The sequence below is a fragment of the Heterodontus francisci genome, chromosome 17, assembly GCF_036365525.1.
Source record: "Heterodontus francisci isolate sHetFra1 chromosome 17, sHetFra1.hap1, whole genome shotgun sequence".
Taxonomy (NCBI): domain Eukaryota; kingdom Metazoa; phylum Chordata; class Chondrichthyes; order Heterodontiformes; family Heterodontidae; genus Heterodontus; species Heterodontus francisci.
In genome coordinates this window covers 39,760,126-39,783,748 of record NC_090387.1, presented here as the reverse complement: position 1 = coordinate 39,783,748, position 23,623 = coordinate 39,760,126, and the positions used below count along the sequence as shown (strand labels likewise).

The 23,623-nt window shown below is 42.7% G+C and overlaps 1 protein-coding gene across 2 annotated transcripts; it reads left to right on the top strand.

Moving 5' to 3' along the window:
* Positions 1–23,623, top strand: marveld3 (MARVEL domain containing 3). Of its 2 annotated transcripts, XM_068049894.1 has the most exons (4): positions 1–84; positions 2,464–3,128; positions 3,970–4,100; positions 21,518–23,622. In XM_068049894.1, exons 2-4 carry the CDS (start codon positions 2,671–2,673, stop codon positions 22,138–22,140), a joined length of 1,212 nt encoding a protein of 403 aa, XP_067905995.1. In that variant the 5' UTR covers positions 1–84; positions 2,464–2,670; the 3' UTR covers positions 22,141–23,622. The 2 variants fall into 2 exon arrangements, with proteins under 2 accessions (XP_067905995.1, XP_067905996.1); XM_068049895.1 differs by lacking the exons at positions 1–84; positions 3,970–4,100 and having other exon boundaries at positions 2,681–3,128; positions 21,518–23,623.

Genomic DNA, 23,623 nt, shown 5'->3' with positions numbered 1-23,623 from the left:
TCAACATTTTACAGAAAAGCATCAGTGATCGAGTGAGAAGACTGATACGTTCCCGTCTCAACCTCTCCGAAAAAAACTCGGCTGGTAAGAGCTTTTATATTTGGGAGGGAGATTGGGTCAGTTTCAGCAATGTATGTGACAGATGTCGCGAATTGTAAGCAAAGGACACCAATAACTTCTTTGTTTTCTTAATACGATATAAATAGAAAATCACTACTTTGCTCTTTCATAGTTAGTTATAAGACCTATGATAACGAACAGTCTTTAAAATCCGTAAACGTTACAACTCATTTATCACATTAACTGAAAGAATAATAAATAATGTATGTAATTAAATCTTATTTTAATATTGGGCATGCGCGGATTTCTAACACTTTAACCTGACGGAGAATGAAAAATCTGTAGACAGCACAGACCTGGTGTATACAGTTCCGAAGAAGGGTTACTGACCCGAAACGTTAACTCTACTTCTCTTTCCACAGATGCTGCCAGACCTGCTGAGCGAATCCAGCATTTCTTGTTTTTGTTTCAGATTTCCAGCATCCGCAGTATTTTGCTTTTATTATCCTGGTGTATACAATATGTGTGGGATAACCACGGAGCAGCTTAGGGCGCTCAGTATGTGCATATTTAAACACTCGCAGCTTTTTTATCATTCTTTCATGGGATGTGGGCATCACTGGCAAGGCCAGCATTTTTTCCCCCATCTCTAATTGCCCTTGACAACTGAGTGGCTTGCTAGGCCATTTCGGAGGGATAAGAGTCAACCATATTGCTGTGGGTCAAGAGTCAACTGTCGGCCAGACCAGGTAAAGATGGCAGATTTCCTTCCTGAAAGGACATTAATGAACCAGATGGGGTTTTGCAACAATTGATCATAGTTTCACGGCACCATTACTGAGACAGCTTTCAATTCCAGACATTTTAAGTAATTAACTTGAAATTCCACCCCCCCCCCCCCCCCCCCCCCAGCTGACACAGTGGGATTTGAACCCATGGCCCCAGGGCATCAGCCTGGGCCTTTTAATTACTAGTTCAGTGACATTACCACCATCTCCCCAACCAGATTGAGGCATATAGCAGACTATACTTGAGTGTCACCCTTGGCAACACCTCTGAGTCAGAAGGATGTGGGTTTAAGGCCCACTCCAGAGACTGGAGCACAAGAATCTATGCTGACACTCGTATGCAATATGGAGGGTGAGGGGTTGCTGCACTATCGGAGGTGCCGTCTTTCAGATGAGGTGTAAAATCGAGGCCTTGGCTGCCCTCTCAAGTGGATGTCGAAGATCCCACGGCACTATTTCAAAGAAGAGCAGGAGCATTATCTCTGGTGACCTGGTCAATATTTATCCCTCAAACAACATCACAAGAGCAGATTATTTGAATATCAGTTTGCTGTTTGTGGGATCTTGCTGTGTGCAAATTTACTGCCACACTTCCTACATTACAACAGTGACGACACTTCAAAAGTGTTTAATTGGCTTTACAGCGCTTTGTTTGTCCTGAGGTCAAGAAAGGTGTTATTTAAATACAGGCCCTTATTTAATGGCCTAACAATTGGATCAATTTCAATTTGGGACACAGGAGAGACCAGTGGTAGGACCACGGGAAATTGGTTCACCTCCTTCATTTGCTTATTACTGGTGAACTACAGGTGCTGGTCATGGCCCCAGCAGCAGCAAGAGGAACAAAAGGCTTGTCAACCCTCCAGGATTGCCCGGAGATCTCCAGGAGCTGATGACTAATCTCCTGGACACTTCTGTGAGCAATGCAGGAGAAAAATCATATGGACATTAAAAAAAGTTCTTTTTCAATTTCTTCGAACATTTATTAATTATTAAAATATTGCAGATAAGAAAAAGGCTGTTTTACTGGGTGGGACAGTTGGAGGCTGGAGATCATGCAATGAAACCTGCAGGAATACATCTAACCAGAGTTGACAACTATAAACGAACAATTGAGGGAGTAAGCAGTTGATGACAGTAGCTTGTGAATTTAATGTGGAACTGGGAGGAGCAGGAACTTTTGTGCAGGTAGTGTGCTTACCACACTATTCTGGGGCAAGCATGCGAACAATACAGACTGGAATGAAAACAAGAAATGTTGGAACCACTCAGCAGGTCTGGCAGCATCTGTGGAAAAAGCAGAGTTAACGTTTCCGGTCAGTGACCCTTCTTCGGAACTGGAGTTCCGAAAAAGGGTCACTGACCCGAAACGTTAACTCTGCTTCTCTTTCCACAGATGCTGCCAGACCTGCTGAGTGGTTCCAGCATTTCTTGTTTTTATTTCAGATTTCCAGCATCCGCAGTATTTTGCTTTTATTACAGACTGGAATGAGTTGGTTAAACTGTTCAGAGCTTAAAACTACTTTTTGTACTTGTTAATTGCTACAGAATTAGTAACTGGCTTTAAGGTTCTAACCAGGTTTTGAGTTTTATTTTCTTTCAAATATACTTTCAGATATTTTGCATGAAGCTGATCTCCAGTGTGATTCTTGCTGCCATTATTTTACCTTCTGGGACTCAGTAGAAATCTTCAAGAACTATAGGTTGTCCTGTGGTTTCAAATCTCTCAACATTGTCTTGGCCAATGCCCTCACTAGAAATGGTATGCTCGTGATTTAATTTTTAAAACAAACTGCAGAAGATTTGGTGTTTCTAAAAGAAGATGGCCCAGTCAACAAGCTATCCAGAAAACAGGGCTGGGAAAAATTTAGCAAGAGTTGAGAGAGATCATCCCAACAAGGAGCGCCATCGTGATCACCGTCACCACAATGACCGTTCCTATCCTCACAAGGATCAGGACGGTGACAGCAGAAACCACAGAGAAAGGGATTATTCTAAACAAAACAGGGATCGGGACAGAGATAGAAGGCGGGAAAAATCAGAAGAGAAAAGATCTCATGTTAGAGATGGCCACAGTGATGGGCATCATACAAGAAAGGACCAACACAGGAAAGAGAGGGAATACCGTAAAAGGGAGAATCAAGACCATCACTACAACCGAGAAAGAAAGCATCATTCTCAAACTTATGAAAATTCAGCACATGATAATCGGCAGCAGAGTTACAGAAATGAAGAGATTTCTTTACCACATGATGAGAAAGTTCCCTACAGACATAACAAGTAAGATGGGAATGTAAATTCAGGAGAAAAATAATGGGCAATGAAAAAATGTGTTCTATTTGTGTTCAGCAAAGTGTGCATTTCATAATGTAGGACATCATGAATGAAGTTGATTCTGTTTTCGCTTGGCAGACACACACGCACACAGATACTCCCAGTAGGAATAGCTGTACAATGTTCAGGATCGCTGTGGCCAAATGTAGCTCATCTCCTGCTGCTGCTCAGTCAGTGCAATCTAAAAATCAAACCTTGGTCCTTTCTGAACTATATGGCTCAGACAGATGACCTTGTCTCTCAGTATCTGGTGCATTCATCTCTGCATTTCTTAAATATGTGCAGAAAAGTGGAAATAAAACTTGAGGTTCAAATGCAGCTCAGATTGATAAAAGGGGGAAAAGATCTTTTAATGGCCAGAAGGCCAAAGACCAATGAATTAGATCAGTCTGGAGCTAACTTAAGTCAGCACAAGTCCAAGTAAGAGTCAGCATTAAATTAGAATTTTCCCTCAAACGATGTTGGTGTGAAAAGAAAATATTATACTGGGAAGGAGTTGTTACATTAGGCAGATTGTTGGGGCCTTGTGGCGGGACCCTGCTGTAAAGTGAGGCCGAAAGTATACCTTTTAAAAGGACTTAACTCTAATTAATTAAATGGAACATTTTTAAATCTCATAAGGATAAAACTAAATTTGAGACTTTTTAAACCAGTTCATATGAAAATCTAAATGTGGTTAAATCTTACAGCCCACCTTTTTGGAACAGTATCTCAGCTTAATTTACCTGTTTAAAACAGATCTTTCTGGGTACAATATAGCAAAAATTTTATTCTGCTTTTTTAAAAGTTATGCTGAAACCGCACCACCAGAATATGTAATAACTGAAGATAAAATATCTGAGATGCATTACTTCGAGCCTGAAGATTCAGCGGGGATCCTAAATTGCTACAGCTGTCGCTACCTCTGCACAAATCGAGGTAAGCTGGCAAGATCAGATTTAATATGGTAAACTTTGAAGGTTTGAAGACTGACGTAATGCTGTTTTTCTGCCTTTGCTTCTTTGAAAATGGATCAATACGTGAATCCCATCCATTTAAATTGTACTTGGAAAATGAATCTAGCAATTATTTTCAGCTACAGCTTATATAAGGTTTGTAGAGCAAGGCTTAAATTATATTAGCAGCTATCTTTAAAATTATTTTTTTGGAGATTAATATCTACATATTATTCAACATTATCCAATTTTTTTTATTCTTTCACAGAATGTGGGCATTGCTGGCTAGGCCAGCATTTATTGCCCATCCCTAATTGCCCTTGAGAAGATTCCTCAAATTATTTACAACAGTGCATTTTAATTATCATAGAGCCAGGTGCTTATTTAATTTTTGTACTTTGCATTTTTAGCATAAGGACAGTCAAGCTGCAACACTGATCCTAAACAATTCCCAGCAGTTCAAATTCCTGCTTATAACAATAATTCTCCAAAGTGTTGAGAATGTTTATTTTGCCTTGGCTGTGAAGCAAGTATCACCTTGGCTCAGTGGTACCACTGTTTACTGTAAGACAGATGGACGTGGGTTCCAGCCGTATTCTGGGTCCTTGAGCATATGCCCTCGGCTGACAGTTCAGCCAAGCATTGTGGGACTGCTGTATTGTCAGAGTTCAGTTTTTTGGATGTTAAACAGAGGCTGGCTGCCTGTTCCAAATAATTATAAAACTTCCCATTGCCTTTATTTAAGAAGAACAGAGGAGGTTTTTAATATTCTGGACAACATATCATTCCCCAATTATCATCAAAAAATCAGATGAACTAGTCATTTGGAAGATCTTACCATGCACAAATTGGCTAGCACATTGGCCTATAAAACACCAGTAACTACACTTTAAAAGTAATTTAGTGATTGTGAAGCATTTTGGGTGTCATGAGAATGAGAAAGGTACAATATAACTGCAAGTTCTTGCCTAATACAGTCCTCCGTTCTAACTGAAAATAAAGTGAAAGTAGAAATTCATGTCAAATTTTTGATCAAGTTGTCAAATTTTTAAAAGGTGCTAGACAGTTTTACGCAACAATGTTATCAGTACGGACCTCTGTTTATGTCAAAAGAACAAAATTACATTTATATAGCATCTTTTATAACCTCAGGATGCACCAAAGTGCATGACAGACTTTTGAAGTGTAGTCACTGTTGTAATGTAGGGAAATAGCTTAGTTGGATGGTACAGAAACAGCATATATTGACATGCTAGAATTAAATTATAAAAATTTCATGTGATGTAGTTATATTTTACTTGATTGCCCTTTCTGCCCATCCTCGCTTTTGGGCTGGTATGGTGTGTGCAGCTGACCTTTCCATGACCAGCATCATGTTTCTAAAGGGTGCGACCAGCCCTTCTAGTTTTTTTTAATACCTTCATCTCACTCAGAATGAATCTGAAATATTTAGTTTCTTCTCTTTATAGATGAAACCTCCCCATTTATGCTTTGGAGTGGTATGGTCAGTCCTGGCTTTTTACATGATGATAAAAAGAGCAAAAAAAACTTGAAGAAAAGTAAAGCAAAAACCTGCATGCATGTCAATAGACAAGAGTGACATTTTAATAAAAACAGAAAATGCTGGAAATACTCAGCAGGTCTGGCAGCATCTGTGGAGAGAGAAATAGAATTCAAAGAAGAGTCATATCCAACTTGAAACGTTAACTCTGTTTCTCTCTCCACAGATGCTGCCAGACCTGCTGAGTATTTCCAGAATTTTCTGTTTTTATTTCAGATTTCCAGCATCCACAATATTTTGCTTCTATATTAGTGACACTTGAATATATCTTTCTACTTGATTTTGTCTGTTCATCTTTTGAACCACATCTTTCTCTTTTGGGCCTCCTTATCTCGAGAGACAATGGATACGCGCCTGGAGGTGGTCAGTGGTTTGTGAAGCAGCGCCTGGAGTAGCTCTAAAGGCCAATTCTGGAGTAACAGGCTCTTCCACAGGTGCTGCAGAGAAATTTGTTTGTTGGGGCTGTTGCACAGTTGGCTCTCCCCTTGCGCCTCTGTCTTTTTTCCTGCCAACTACTAAGTCTCTTCGACTCGCCACAATTTAGCCCTGTCTTTATGGCTGCCCGCCAGCTCTGGCGAATGCTGGCAACTGACTCCCACGACTTGTGATCAATGTCACACGATTTCATGTCGCGTTTGCAGACGTCTTTATAACGGAGACATGGACGGCCGGTGGGTCTGATACCAGTGGCGAGCTCGCTGTACAATGTGTCTTTGGGGATCCTGCCATCTTCCATGCGGCTCACATGGCCAAGCCATCTCAAGCGCCGCTGACTCAGTAGTGTGTATAAGCTGGGGATGTTGGCCGCTTCAAGGACTTCTGTGTTGGAGATATAGTCCTGCCACCTGATGCCAAGTATTCTCCGAAGGCAGCGAAGATGGAATGAATTGAGACGTCGCTCTTGGCTGGCATACGTTGTCCAGGCCTCGCTGCCGTAGAGCAAGGTACTGAGGACACAGGCCTGATACACTCGGACTTTTGTGTTCCGTGTCAGTGCGCCATTTTCCCACACTCTCTTGGCCAGTCTGAACATAGCAGTGGAAGCCTTACCCATGCGCTTGTTGATTTCTGCATCTAGAGACAGGTTACTGGTGATAGTTGAGCCTAGGTAGGTGAACTCTTGAACCACTTCCAGAGCGTGGTCGCCAATATTGATGGATGGAGCATTTCTGACATCCTGCCCCATGATGTTCGTTTTCTTGAGGCTGATGGTTAGGCCAAATTCATTGACAGCCATTTCAGCAGTCACTGCACGAAACGCCTTCATATTTGAGAGACTTGAGGTATTATATAACCACATCAACAGGAGCCATTTATAAGTAGATCTAATTGAAGCTGTTAAACAAATACTGGAAGAGATTTGGAGGCATGCAGACTAGTAACATTCATGTTAATCATAACCTTGTTATGAAACCTATCAATGTTCACATTGGCAGGAGCTTCACATTCACAGTAAACAGATCAGAAAGATGCATTCAATATTCCAAATTCTTGTTGCTTAACATGATAAAAGTGAACTGAATCACCATTCCTCCTTTCCAGATTTGGTATTTGTTTATAACGTAGTGCTCCCAATATCATTTATATGTCAAATTAACAGAGAGTTTAAAAGTAATGGAGTTCAATCTGTATTGGTCACTTTTTAAGCAACGTATAACATAAATTTAAAAAAAACTTGGATTTATATAATACCTCAAGTCTCTCAAATATGAAGGCGTTTCGTGCAGTGACTGCTGAAATGGCTGTCAATATGGAATTCAAATATATAGTGTAGCAGTTTTGAACCACACAGATAATGTATAAAGAAATTAGTGAAACTGCTCTTAGTTGCTACATTGAGGCAGAGCAAATCAGCAGGACTAGAAAGAATGCAGCATTTCTGGTTTAACTGGTTGTGTGTACCAGTCACATGACTCTTGCATTACAGCACATTCACTTCAGCTATTGTTGTCTTCCTGTTATGCAGAACCTGTTAAAGGTTAGTAATAGTGAAGCAGTATTGTGCAAAATGAACTTAATGTGACCACAGTACGACACACTGGTGCAGCACAGTATGTCGGCCACATTCTTTCTCTTCTATCCACCTCACCAGCCAATTAGCCAATTCCTTGCAAAAGGAACAAAAATTGAAAATGCTGGAGACACTCAGCAGGTTCGGTCAGAAACTTGTCAAGAGATTAAACAAGTTCCTTACATTACAACAATGACTACACTTAAAAGTACTTCATTGGTTTTAAAGCGCTTTGGAACATCCTGAGGTCATGAAAGATGCTATTTAAATACAAGTCATTTTTCTTCAAGCCCACACGCCTATTCTCCCCACAGATGCTGATTGACTGCTTAGATATCTCCAACATTTTCTGTTCTTTGTTTCAGATTTTCAGCATCTTTAATTTTTTTTGCTTTTTCCTTGCAAAGTGAAAGGAGACTCATTCTTTCGGCACTGTTAAGTTTCTGAATAAAAATAAGCTATTATTCAGTTTTTAAGTGATCGAGCCTCGGAGAAAGGGCAGGGAATCAAAGGACATGGAGGTACAAAACTTTGAACTTCTTTGTGATGAACAAAGTGAGGGATGCTAAAGAATGAAACATTTTCCATTTCAGAAACCCAGGGGCAAGATTTTTGCATCCAGTTGGGGGCGAGTACAGGGGCAGGCGGGCATGAAAATTCACGCCTCCAGAGGCGCGCCAGTTTGCTGGCACCATCCTGCCCCCAAGCCATTTGTCCGGATGCAGGATGGGGATTGGCAGGGCTACCCACCCGTAGGGGTGGGTAACCAATTAAGGGAAATTGAAGGCCTACGAAGGCCTATTGTCAGAGGCTGACTAGAATTTTACAGTTAGCCTGTGAGTCCCCTGAGACATTGGGGACTAGGCCAGCTGCCTGGAGGCAGTTTCCCAGCAGCAAACAGCGAGTGCCAGTGCTCCAGACTGGCTTTGAGGCCCCCCCTGCCTCCTTGGTCACAGCTGTAGCCACAGGCTGCCCTTGGAGGGGCTCCATCTCCACAATGGTAGCCTGGCTGCTGATTCCATTTTTTAATTTAAAAGTTTAAAATGTTGGAGAGAGGGCCCTCCAGCTTCGAGAGGCTGCCTGCCATCCTTAATTGGACAGCGAGCCCACCCTCTGGCTACTAATTGGCCAATTCAGGGAAAGTCACTGTCGGTGACTGTTTCCCACATAGTGCGGGGTTGTGACCCCCATTTAACCCTGACGTTGGGGTCCCGACCCAAAGCCCTACGCGCGTAAAACACTTCCAGCTTCAGTGTAGCAGAGCCAGGTGAGAGCAAAGCTCTCTCCACTTTGTCCTAACAATGTGCCTCAGAAGAGGACTCCTACTGCACCATTATCACACTTTTTCCCAATTCTCACACCAGCCACCATTCGTGCTGTTATTTCGAATGGCCTATCAATTAGGGGCAGTTTTGGATTACAATCCCATTTCCATTAGACACTTAATAGAGGCTGCTCCTTTTACGTAGAACCCTTACATAGCACCCATCAAACAGAACAGAGCTTCATCCACATTCTGCACTGCATGTGAAATATGGTCACACAGATGAAATCCAGTGTCTAACCTACTGCATCATCCAGTTGAATTCTAAAATGAGTTAAACAGTGCACAGTTGTTTTAAAGTTGAAGCTTGTGACTAAGTAGCTGCCCTATTGACTAATCTCTATGAGCAGTCTGAGTCACATAGCCAGAAAGCATGTCCAGTGCCAACAGCAAGCCCAATTCTATTTGTTTGTGGTTGGGGCAGTGCTGCTTCTGGAGATACCACCTGGGCAGTGGCTGCAATGGAATGAAAATCAGACAGGGTCTACAAAGAGCTAGATTCTTGCCTATGCAGTGAAGATGAAAATCTATCGCAATGTCTTTTGATGATGTGCACCACTCTTAAAAACAGTAAATACTCTTTGTTCACATTTTGCTCTGGCCAGAAGAGATGCCATTGGCAGCAAAGAGAATGGGTACAAGAGTCATCAATGTGACTGCACAACTCGAGCACACGAGTTGCGCTGTCTCCCTACAATGCCTCAAGTACAACATAATCATCCCTTCTAGTCTGCTATCTGATGTGCCCATCCATATGGCAAAATATTACTGAAATGCAATATACTTGTTAAGTATGCTTGTTAGAAAATATTAGAAGAACACTGCAAAGTACAATATCATTACATTTAAAATTAGTCAACTGCCCACTAAATGTAGTGGGCCAATGTATGAGAAGTGATCCACATTATCCAGTGGTTCACCGTGGATCTTGATAGTCAGAGGCAGTGTTGTGCTGTGGGAGCAGGCTGGTAGAGGACCTTTGTCTTCCAGATGTTTAGCTTAAAACCCATTCTTTCATACGCCTCTTTAAATACATCGACGAGGGTTTGAAGCTCAGCCTGTTGAGTGTGCACATATGTAAGCGTCGTCAGCATACTGCAGCTTGATGACAGAGGTTGGAGTGGCCTTGGTTCTGGACTGGAGGTGACGCAGATTAAGTAGTTTCCCGCTCGTCCTGTAGAGTAGATCTACTCTTGTAGGGAGCTTCAAGGAGATGAGGTAGAGTGTTGTGGTAGGGATGATATCGATGATATCACCTCCAGTGTGCCAGCGCAGCCTTCGGTCGTCTGAGGAAAAGAGTGTTTGACGACAAAGACCTCAAACCTGGCACCAAGCTCATGGTCTACAGAGCCAAAGTGTTACCTGCCCTCCTGTATGTATCGGAAACATGGACACTGTACAGCAGACATCTCAAAGCCCTGGAGAGATATCACTAGCGGTGCCTCCGCAAGATCCTGCAAATTCAGTGGCAGGACAGTTGCTCCAATATCACTGTCCTCTCTCAGGCCAACATCCCCAGTATTGAGACACTGGTCAGGGCTAGACAGTTATGCTGGGTGGGCCACATCGTCCACATGCTTGACACAAGACTCCCAAAACAAGCTTTCTACTCCGAGCTCCGTCACGGCAAGAGGCTACCAGGAGGGCAAAGGAAATGCTACAAGGATGTCCTTAAAGTCTCCCTGAAAAAATGTGACCTCTGCACTGATTCGTGGGAATCTCTTGCTTGAGATCGCCCAAAATGGAGAAGAAGCATCCGTGACGATGCCAGCTAGTTCGAACACCATCGACATCTCCAGGCAGTGACCAAGTGCAAACAGTGGGAGGAGTGTTCGCAAATTGAAGCAACCCATCCACTCACCTCACTAAACACCACCTGCCCCACCTGTGGCAGAATGGGTGGATCCAGAATTGGACTATTCAATCACCTAAGGACCCACAACCCTGGAGTGGAAGAAAGTCATCCTCGTTTCCGAGGGACTGCCTAAGAAGATGATGATAGTGGGCCCGTAATGGATCTGAATAATTGTCATGGGGAAATGACTTCCCTTACCACCCCTGCACCATCACCTCAAGAATCCTTCCTTGGCCTACTCCTTTTTTTCATCTACATGCTCCCTCTTGGTGTCATCATCTACAGATATGTGGGCAGTTTCCACAAGTACAATAATGCCATGCAGTTCTGCCACTGATATTGACTGCTCCAATGCCTCTGTGTAGTCAGAGTGCTGGCCTAACATCCAGACATTGTCCATTGCCTCACCACAAGCTCCTTATCCTTGCCAATGACTCCATCCCTGTCTGAACCACTATCATCAACAAAAACTCATATTTATATAGCGCCTTAACAAAGTTAATGGTCCCAAGGTGATTCACAGGAGCAATAGCAAACAAAATTTGATACTCATCCACATCAGCAGATATTAGGGCAGATGGATAAAAGCTTTGTCAAAGAGGTAGTTGTTCAGAAAGTTCTTAAAGGAAGAAAGAGAGGTTTAGGAAGGGAATTCCAGACCTTAGGGCCTTAGCAGCTGAAAGCATGGCCACCAATGGTGGAGCAATTCAAATTGGGAATGCTCAAGAGGCCAGAATTGGAAGAGCACATATACCTCAAAGGGCTGTGGAGCTGGAGATTACAGAGATAGAGAGGGAGGGGCTGTGGACAGAATTGAAAATGAGGAAAAGACTTTTAAAGTCAAGTTGTTGCTTAACCTGGAGCCAGTATAGTTTCGTGAGCACCTGGATGATGGGTGAATAGGACTTTGTGCGAGTTAGGACATGGGCAGCAGAGTTTTGGATGAACTCAAGGCTCCAGGGGCTAAAACATAGGAGGTCAGCCAGGTGTGCATTAGAACTGTTAATTCCAAAGCTTGTAGGTTTCAGGAGCAGATTGGCTAAGTCAGAGCAGTTTTGGACGATGTTAGAGGTAGAAAATATGCCATCATAGTAATGGCATGGATATGTGGACGAGAGCTGATCTCAGGGACAAATATGAAACAAGCATTGCAAACAGTCTGGTTCAGCCTGAGACAGTTGCTAGGGAGACAGATGGAGTCTGTAGCTGGGGAACAGGGTTGTGGCAGGACTGAAGACAATGGCTTTGGTCTTCCCAATTTTCTTTCTCCTTTCAGGTGTTAAGGAACGCAACCTCCAGCAGCTGATGGGGACTAATGTCCCTCCAGATCCTTCTTCCCCTTCACTTCCCTCTGACCCCACCCCTTCTGATCTGACTCCTTGCCGTGTATTCACTGTACCCTCTGACCTTCCCTCTCTGACGCTGAACGTCCTGTACTCAGCAAAGGACTCAGTTTTATCCCCTTATGCTCCCACATCAATGAATTTCATGCTCGGCATGATGTTGAGCTCTTCTTCGGTCGCATTCGCCTCCAGGCTCACTTCTTTGACTGGGAGTCCTCCACCGACTAGCAGACCCATTCACCCGCCTCCAGCATTCTCCCTCCACCTGGACTCCTCCCTCTGGCCAATTACCCACTCTTGATCTTTTCATTGAAAACTGTCGCGAGACATTGGCTGTCTCAATTTCTCTGCCCCCCTCACTCAGTCTAACCTGTCTCCCTCTGAACTTCTTTCAGGTCTAACCCCGACATTGTCATCAAACCTGCAGACAAGGGTGGTGCTGTTGTTGTCTGGCGTACCGACCTCTATCTTGCAGAGGCTCAGTGCCTACTCTCAGACACTTCTTCTTACCTCCCCCTGGACCATGACCCCACCACTGAACATCAAGCTACTATCCACAGGACTGTCACTGACCTCATCTCCTCTGGAGATCTTCCCTCTACAGCTTCCAACCTCATAGTCCCGCAACCCCAGACAGCCCACTTCTACCTCCTTCCTAAAATCCACAAACAGGACTGTCCCGGCAGACCCATTGTTTCAGCCTGCTCCTGCCCCATTGAACTTATTTCTTGCTATCTTGACTCTATCTTTTCTCCCCAGTCCAGTTTCTTCCCACCTACATCCATGACTGTTCTGACGTTCTACGTCATTTTGACAATTTCCAGTTTCCTGACCCAAACCGCCACCTCTTCACTATGGACGTCCAATCTCTCTCCACCTCCGTCCCCCACCAGGACAGTTTGAGGGCTCTCCGCTTCTTCCTTGAACAGAGGCCTAACCAGTCCCCATCCACCTTCCTTCTCACATTGAACAACTCCACTCACTTCCTTCAAGTAAAAGGGGTTGCTATGGGTACCCGCATGAGTCCTAGTTATGCTCTGATGATGCAACCTTCCACGACAGCGCTTCTGAAATGTCTTCCTTTTTCCTCAACTGAGGATTTCCCCCCCCCCACTGTGGTTGACAGGGCCCTCAACCGTGACCGGCCCATTTCCCGCACCTCTATCCTCACCCCTTTCCCTCACTCCCAGAACAGCAACAGGGTTCCCCTTGTCCTCACTTTCCACTCCACCAGCCTCAACATCCAAAGGATCATCCTCCGCCATTTCCGCCACATCCAGCGTGATGCCTCTACCAAACGCATCTTCCCCTCCCTTCCCTTGTCAGCATTCCAAAGGGATTGTTCCCTCAACGACACCCTCGTCCACTCCTCCATTACCCCCACCACCTCGTCCCCTTCCCACGGCACCTGAACAGGTAATACCTGCACTTTTACCTCCTCTCTCCTCACTATCCAAGGCCCCAAACACTCCTTTCAGGTGAAGCAGCCATTTACTTGTACTTCTTTCAATTTAGTATGCTGTATTCATTGCTCACAATGTGGTCTCCTCTACATTGGGGAGACCAAACGCAGATTGGGTGACCACTTTGCGGAATACCTCCACTCAGTCCAAAAGCATGACCCCAAGCTTCCGGTTGCTTGCCATTTCAACATACCCCCCCTGCTCTCATACTCACATCTCTGTTCTGGGCTTGCTGCAGTGTTCCAGTGAACATCAACGCAAGCTCGATGAACAGCATCTCATTTTATTCCCAATATTTATTTGGAAGAAATTTCTGCTCATCTAGTACTGGATGTCGGATCAGCAGTGTGACAATTTAAAGACAGTGGAGGAATGAAGAAAGTTGGTGGTGAGGCAGAGCTGGATGTTGTCAGCATACATGTGGAAACTGATGGTGTCACCGAGGGGCAGTTTGTGGATGAGAAGTAGGGTGTAAAGGATAGATACTTGGGGACACCAGGGGCAGTGGTGTGGGAGCTGGAAGAGAAACCATTGCTGGTCATTATCTGGCTCCGACTGAATAGGTAAAAATGGAACCAGGCGATTGTAGTAGGATTGGTGTAGGATGGTGTCAAAGGCTGCAGGCAGGATGAGGAGATTAGATGACCTTTGTCGCAGTCACAAGATTCCATTTGTGACTCTAATAAGAGCCGTGGAGGTCTGGGAAGCCTTTGGGAGGTGACAGCAAGTTCAAGGAGAGGGAAGGGTTGTTTTTGGGTGTTGCTTTCAAGGCCAACATTTATTGTCCATTAATAATCACCCTTCAGAAGGTGGTGGTGGTGAACTGACTTCTTGGATACAACTGAGTGGCTTGCTAAGCCATTTCAGACTGCAGATAAAAGTTAACCACTCTGCTATGGGTCTGGAGTCACACTTAGGCCAGACTGGATAAGCACAGCAGATTTCCTTTAATAAAGGACATTAGTGAACCAGATGAGTTTTTATGACAATCTGGTAACTCACTGTCACTAGCTTTTTATTCCAGATTTATTTAATTAACTGAATTTAAATTCCTCAGCTGCCATGATGGGATTTGAACTCATGTTTCTGGATCATTAGTCCATGCCTCTGGATTACTAGTCCAGTAACATAACCACTATGCTTACCCTACCCTATGAGATGGGGGAAATAGTTTACAAGGACAGATGGGTGAAGGATTGTTTTTTTGAGGCGTGGGCGTGGTAATGACAGATTTGAAGGAGAGGGGGCAGTACCTATCAGCTAACATGGGAACCAGGAAGTCAAGTTGGGTGGTCAGCAATTTAGTGGACATAGGGTCAAGGGAGCAGGAAGTTGGTGCAATGGACAAGATGATCTTGAAGAGGGCATGAGGGGAGATAGGAAAGAAACTAGAGAAAGACACAAATTAAGGCCAACTTAGAGGAAGTTTGGCCCCAGTAGGTTAGAGGAAGGGAGGGAGGTTGAAGAGGCAGCTGATCAGATGGTCTCAATCTTAGTGACAAAGAAATCCATGACATCCATGACCTCCTCTCACTTGTTGGAGGTGAGGGTACAGGAGACAGAGACGAGGGGTTTAAGAAGACAATTTGCAGTCGAGAAAAGAAGCTGGATGATCCTGGAATAGTGAACAGTTTTGGCAGAAGAGAGCACAATCCGACAGGGCTTTATGTGATTCAGCCAGATCAGACGATGAATGACAAAACCAGTTGTTCACCATATTTATTCAAGTCTGCGTCCCTTGGACTTAAATGAGTTGAGATGAGGGCCATTCCAGGAGGACTGACCAGGGTAAGAGAGAGTAACATTTTTAATGGGGACTAAGGCATCAAAGGTGGAGGTGAGGGTGTGATTGAGCAGATCAATAATTGCAGAAATGTTGTGGTGAATGGCGTGTCAAAGACTAGATAGTTGGGATCATAGAAATGCAGTTGTAAGTGAATTAGGAGAGAGCTTTTACTGGGATTGGATAGAGAAAATAGAGTGGGAAGGGGGAGGTGCGGAGGGGGCTACAAAGAAATGATCAGGGATGGCCTTTATCTTTGATTGACACAATGGGAGTATCAAGGCCACGTGAGATGGCAAGGTCAAGGGGGTGGCCATGAATATGGGTCGGGAAGTTTATATGCAGGAAGAGATTAAGCAAGGATGGGAGGACAGGAGAGTAGTGCACTCAGGGAGAGAACATGGATTGAGATGGAGGTTGAAATCACAAGGATGAGAAGTCACTCAGTACAGACGATGAGAGCAAAAGCAGTGAAGCTATCTCAGTGAGAAAATATTTATGGTACTTGGGTGGGCGGTAGACAACGAGAATTTTAAGTAAGAAATGAGGGGGATGGAAGAAGGTGAGATGCTTAAAGGAAGAGAAAGTACCAGAGGAGTAGGGGACACGCCAAGGTGTGATTTGGTGATCAGAGCCACACCACCACCGACAGTATTGGTGGGACAAGTGGTGGAAGGTATAGCCAGACGAGGAGGCTTCATTTTGGGGGGAGGCGTCATCAGCCCCCCCCCAGCCAGGTTTAGTCAAGGCCATGATGTCGATGCAGTCATCCACATTAAGCTCATGGATGGCAAGGGCCTTGTTCACAAGTGAATGAACATTCTGGAGGGCAATCTGAAGTGGGGTAGTGATAGCTGATCCACTGGCAAAGTCCACATGGTCAGCATTGAGAGGGGTGAGTTGGATGGAAAGCCGATTAGCCCTGAGCAGGTGTGATGTGTGGGAAGGTCACCGAGATAGTAGGATGTGGCAATTGGGGTTGCTGCTCGTAAGGCAACAGTGATAAGTTATTCAGTGGGCCTTTTGAGAATACCAACAGGGGAAACTGTAGGATAACTTAAGATGGAGTCGAGCCTGGAATGACACCAGGAGAGTCAGACTGTTGTGGAATGCTGAAGGACTGGTGGAGGGATTTGGGAGGACAGAGTACCTGAGAGAGGAGAAAGGAGGTATGACAACAGGATAGAGGGGTCTAGGAGAGGTAAAGGGAAAATAAGTATAAAAAGGGAGAAAAAATGGAAAAAGAACTGATGAGCTTGGATTTGGAGCAGCAGCCAAAATGCACACGCGAATGGACACAGAAAACTCAAGTTCTATAGGCCTGGTTATGTAGCAATTGTTAGGATACATATATCCTGGTGGTAAACGAGGTATAGAGAATAGACAATAGGAGGGAGTCCAGAGTTAAAGTCAGTGATGGGATAAAGTTGACATAGGTAGGGTGGAGTCGGCACTGGACTGCTAGCACCCTCTGTGTCCTATTCAAATCCTATCCATCACATAGACTATCTATTTGCATTTCTATAACATTTCTTGCCACCATCCATTTGCTGCTGCAACCCCCAGCCATGCCTTTGTCACCTCCACACTAATACTCTCCTGGCTTGTTTCCGATCTCCATCCTCTGTAAGCTTCAGCTCATTAAAAAAAAACTCTGCTGCTTGTATCCTTTTCCTGCACCAAGTCCAACTTGGCCATCATCTCTTCTCGTTGAACTCCATTGATTCTTGATCCCCACTGCTTCAAATTTAAAATTCTCATCCGTATGTTTGAATTCCTTCAGGACTTTGCCCCTCCTTATCTCAGTGACCACTTACAGTGCACAAAGCCCCTCCGCAAACTCTTTGACTCCAACCCATTGTGTATGCACCCCTCCCTATGCTTCACCATTGACAGCTATGTCTTCCAATACCTAGCCCCTTCCCCCCCCCCCCCACCTCCATCCCTCTCTTGACCTACTTAAAGCCCACCTCGTTTGATCATTTCTTTGTAGTATCTCCTTTGCTCAGCATCCCAATTTCTTCCTTCTACCCAGGAACATTTTTTCTATGTTAAATGCAAGTTTGCATGTTTAGATAGAACTTAAGTTAATTACTGTGTATAATACTGATCAGTTATATATGCAAATATGTTAGTCGGTCATTGCAGCTCTGATTTTTCTGTCAACAGATTTTAGTGAGAAGTGATAGAGAATGTATGCATGCATAGAAGATGCAAACTGCAATGATTTAGTTTCTTTTATAAGAATAGTGCTTTTTTGTGCTGTTAATAGAACTAGAGAATTTTGATGTAGACCAGGAGTAATGCATCCCTTATTTAAATTGCCATTTTTACCTAACATGACCTAAACTTAGATCATCATCATCTACTGGCTTGATTGACCTTAAAAATATTAACCTAGATTCATCTTATTTGTTATTTAAAATTTAAATAAAGCTCCCCTGCCCCCCCAAATCATATTTTTTCTAAAAGTTAAACCTTCTATAATCTTTCCTTGTAGTGTCCCTTTATAATTGATATCATTCTTGTTACTCTTCTTGGTACTTTTTAAATATATTGTCATGCTAGGCCCCCACCTGCCAAGAATGAGGCACATTAATTTTGTTATGAATATTGATTTTAAACTGTTACTGGAGTGAAGAAAGGACTTGTTAAACAGATAAGACGCGGCTGGAAAAGACATTTGTATATTAGCAGACAGTGATTGGAACGACAAAGGACCATTCCCTGACACAGTCAAACCACAATGGACCTTGATCAGGTATTGTGTGTAAGAGGAGCATTCCAGAGATTTCTAAGGTGATACAATCCAAGACGTGGTCAGACCAGTTAGTCACATGGCTAACCTGCTTGGCAACCTGGGGTTTTCTGAATTGTACAAACAGTTTGAACTGAGAGTGTCTGTTTGCTCCTGGACTGAGAAGATCTCTCCTGTTTGCTCCCATCTCTTTCTCACAAACCTCTGAATCTAGTGTTGACCCATGAACCCCAAGAGAGAAATGTCTCCTACAGTGAACAGGTTTAAGAAGAATACTGAGCCCCAACGAAAAGCAAGATCTCCTACAATCAAGGACTCTACAGTGAGCTCAAAGAACCGTAACAAAAACTCTTCAGATATTGCCTCAAACCTTTCCACTTTATTTTTCTTCTGCTCTTTTCTGTCTCTATTTGCATGTGTGTATCGCATATGCATGTTAGCATGAGTGTGTCGCGTATCCGTAGGCATTAACTGAATTAGAGTTTAAGTTTAATAAATTTTAACTTTTCTTCTTTAAACCTAAGAAAGCCTGTTTGTACTGGTTTCTTTGCCTTATAATTGAAAAGCGATGAACAAGGATTCACCAAGGGGGAGCTAAAAACACGGTGTGTTCAAAATTAAACCCTGTTACAGTAAGACCAGGTGAAGGCTGAAAGGGAACCCTAGACCCCTTTCTCACCTGGTCGTAACACTATGCATGCTCTTTCTGAAGTGTGGCAAACAGAAAGTACTGTGGATTTTTCAGTAGCCTGGTTTGGAGACACTGAAGCATGGTATGGGTTCCAAAGCATATCATACCCAGCTAACCAAAAAATAAGTGTTTAAGCCCTGGCTAGGATGTATGCCATCTGGCTCAGGGAATTTGTTAATGTTCAGTATTCTTAACTCATCATTTAACTCTTCCTCATTGATTTCAAAATATTCATGTCAACACCAGCAAGAACTTGTATTTATGTAGCACCTTTAATGTAATAAAACATTCCAAGCAATGTTCTCTCTAATATCCCTTTGCTGTCCATGACCCATTTATTGCACTGCATTGTCTCTTCAAGATTGCCACACTGCCACACAGCGCACATCTTAAAGAGACCACTTCTTGTGCACAGCCTATTTGTCCCCTACGTGGTATGTTCTGGACTGCTGCGTAGTCGCACACCCACACAACTTAGAGGGAACGTTGATCCCAAGGTGTTTCACAGAAGCATTATAAAACAACGTTTGATACAGAGCCAAAGGAGGAGATATTAATGCAGATGTCCAAAAGCATGTTCAAAGAAGTAGGTTTTGAGGAGTGTCTTAAAGGAGGAAAGAGAGGTAAAGAGATGGAAAGGGAGGGAATTCCAGAACTTAGGGCCTTGGCAATGGAAGGCACAGCCACCAATGGTAGAGCAATGAAAATCAGACATGCTGAAGAAGCAAGATTTGGGAGAAGGAAGAGGGTTGGAGGGCTGTTGGAGATTACAAAGGTCGGGAGGGGAGAGGCCACAGAGTGATTTAAAAACAAGGATGAAAAAATTAAAATTGATGAGTTGCTTAACCAGGAGCCAGTGTAGGTCAGCAAGCACAGATGTGATGGATGAACGAGATTTGGTGCAAGTTAGGAAATGGGCAGCAGAGTTTTGGATGAGCTTAGGTTTACAGAGGGTAGAACTTGGGAGGCCAACCAGTTGTGCGTTGCAATAGTCAAGTCTAGATGTAACAAAGGCATGGATGAGGGTTTCAGCAGCAGATTAGCTAAGGTACAGTCAGACAATGTTACAGAGGTGGAAATAGGCCATCTTTGTTGTGGTGTGGATATGTGCTCAGAAGCTCATCTCGGGGTCAAATATGACACCAAGGTTGAGAACAGTCTGATTCAGCCTCAAGACAATTGCCAGGGAGAGAGATGGAGTCTGGCGAGGGAACAGAGTTTGTGACTGGGACCAAAGACAATAGCTTCAATATTTATTTGGAGGATATTTCTACTGATCCAGCACTGGATGTCGGACATCTAGTCTGACAACTTAGGGACAGTGGAAGAGCCAAGAGAGATGGTGGTGAGATAGAGCTGGGTATTGTCAGCGTACATGTAGAAACTGCACCTGTGTTTTCAAATGATGTTGCCGAGGGGGCAGTATGTAAATGAGAATTAGGGATGAGTCAAGGATAGATTCTTGTTCAATAATTGTATAGAAAATCAGAACTTTTATTTTGAACATTTTTGGAATATAGCCAGTACGTAATTCATTACATTTATCGTCTAAAGATCTAATTTTTTACTGATGTACTGGGGAGATAAACCTTAATAATTTCCATTCTTTTCTAATGCCCTTTTTTGTACACCCTTCATACATGATGATGTTAGTAGTATCAAATTAAAATGTTCAGATTGAAAGAAAGACTGCTAATTAGAAATATTAAATGCTCTTGCACAGAAAACTGATCTCTATATTCCTTGGCATCCTGGGCATAGAGGCAGGTGCTAGGTGAGATAAAATAAACTGGGTGAGAGGGCCAGCAAGACAGGTTATTATACCTGTCTCCAGAAACACAATTTTTATTACCAGGAAGATAAAAGCACCTTAAGATTACTAATCCTGCATCCCATTAGATGAGAGTTAGTGCCTGGTCAACGACAGAAGGCTGACTGAAAGTAGTTGAGATAGATATGGGAAGCTGACTTTTTTTAAGAGCTTAAATTTCAAGCTTACAAGTTTTAGTATGCTAGAATGTGATACTAACCACTGCACTATCTGACTTGTGATGTAGCCTCTTTTATTTATGCATATAGATTGAATATTTACAATACAACACAGAAGTTTTTAGGTCCACCTGTTCGTTCTGTATTGATCCAAAAAGTCAACACAGAATACCAGCAATTACATTTCACAGATTGCTTCTGGTAATGTAGGAGTTTTTCAGTTATTGCTTGCTGAACCAGGATTATCAGAACATTTATAGAAATGGGACACCTCTGACTTGCTGGCTAAGTCTGCACAATTTTTCCCCCAAATATTCATGCACTCAAAAATTCAAATTCATGAGGCAGCTGCCTCCATTGCACCTTGTTAAACCACCCAACATGGTAAGGTTATTTAATTCTGCTCCATACATAAATCCACTTTATGTGGAAGATGCACATTAGGTCTTGAAGTAGATTAAGTGAATATTGCAAACAGATTCTCCAGTTCTTTTTATTTTGACACTTTTTCTGTAGTAAGTTTGTCAAGCTGTCCAAAGTTATTTCTACAGATAGAGTTGAGGGGTTACGTTTCAGTGATTAGTTGTTAATAGTTGGCTGTGTTTTGGTTGTTTTGTTGCAGGTCTCTGTCAGTTGGTGGAGGTGCTGCTGAATCTGTTAATTCTGGTGTGTGGGGCAATCTCCTACAGTGGCACTGGGGGCTACACAGATCTCTCCAGCCTGGGAAGTCTCTACTACTACACATTTGGATCAGCCTATAGTGGATTTCAAGGAGAAGAGGCTAAAAAAGTAAACGAGTTGGATGTTGCGTTTTACCAGTTAAAATTACCTACAGTCATTGCCATAATGGCGTATGGTGGGGCTTTAATGTCATTTGCATGCCTTTTGCTGGTTTTAGGCTTGGCTCGGGTACCTTGGCGGTTTCCCTTCTTGATGATTATTGAATGTGCTCTGGATATAGCGATAGCGCTTGCCTATATACCCGCTGTTTATTTTTACTTTCAACACCTGATTGCGGGCTATAATTCAGAAGTGTGTAAAGAGAGGGAGGGTATGTACAAAAGTAAAGGGTATGATGGCTTTAACTGTAGTCTGCATGGTGCTGACATTGTTGGTGGTCTGTGTGGCTGCCTTGCTATCATAGTATACTTGCTCAATGCAGTAGCAGCAATTCTGGCATTTCGAAAAGTTAGAAGACTGAAAAGTATGAGAGAAGAAGTCTATCTAGAATCTACAATTGTTTAAGGCTTAATTCATCTCTATATGCATACAATTCTCTGACATAGAAATAAGGAAAACAGCTATTTGTACTATTTTGTTTCATCTAATAGATGAAATTTCACATCTTTGTAACATTCAATTTGGATGAAATACTTTTATAGTTGTGAGTTACAGTGAATAGAACTTAGATAATGAAAATGTCATGTCACAAATGCAGCTAGAAATGGTCTTAACGGAATAGTGCAATCATGGACTTTCTGTTGTTTCTTTGGGTTTGGCTTTTGTAGTTTTTCAATAGTGCCAAGAAGCATCAGAATTTATTAATACATTACTCAATAATTAGCAAACTTGATAAATGTTACTAAGATTCTCAAGGCTGAAGTACTCAAAGGTAGATGGTTGTAAAATATTACAGCAGATGCCTTTACCTTCAGAGAGGGAGCATATAAATCACTTCAATCACTTCTGCTTTTGAATTGGTCTATCTTGCACTCAAGTAGCCAAAAGACAAAGCGCACACAAATTGATGTTACGGGTGAATATAGTGAGGAGTACAATAGAAGTAGTAGCTGACTTACGTTTTACATTTCTGTGTTGAGACAATTAACAGGCATTTTCCTCTCAAAAAGGAGTCGGGTGAGTGACAGTCTGAAAAGGTATGTTAAAAGTGCACATCAGTTCAGAGGGAAGTATTAAACACATCCCTCCTTCCACAGTTAATTGTGCATCAACTGAATGGGATTTAAATGCTGTTTTGCAGGTTAAGATTTCAAGAAAGCACAAATGAACCAACCCCAATGTCAGATGGGCCATTTTAGCAGTTTCCTTTTAATTGTTACACAGCTGGTCTTGTTACAGACAGATTTTGAGCACCTTAAACTAGTCCTATTGATCCGTGCATTGTTCTCACTTAACCAACTGAAAAATAAGACAGAAGTTTTATTTTAAGAAAAGGAACAAAGTGGCTCAATGAGTTTAGCACATTTTTCTGTTCAACTCTGGAGTCTGAGCTTGAACTTGTCCCTGAATGACGGGGTGAAAGTTTCCTGTTGAAGATAACAAGACTATGGAACTGTAATCTAAATTATATCAACCTACTGGTGTGAACCACAGCACAAAAGTGACCATAATTTGTCATTAAATCATTATGCCAAGAGGCTGTTTAATGATAGAATTGGAAATATCATTTAGTGGGATGTCCTGAAATTGAGTTTAAAGATATTGGCGGGGACCTTTGTTACCTTACGTCAGAGTACTTAATGCTGGGAACTACAAAAATGAGAAAAGTGTTCCATTCCTCTCTTCACATACTAGAGTAAAAAAAAAAATCCACAAGTGCTGTAGCTGATATTAAGCACGATTGAAATTCTGAACAAATTCAAAATGGAGTCAAAAATTGTCAGGCTGCATTGTAATTATTCCACTTATTATAAGCTACTGACTTTATAACTAGTGAAGAATTGCATTTTGAGTTTCTGTGTTCTTAACTTTTATAATTTTTTTAAGC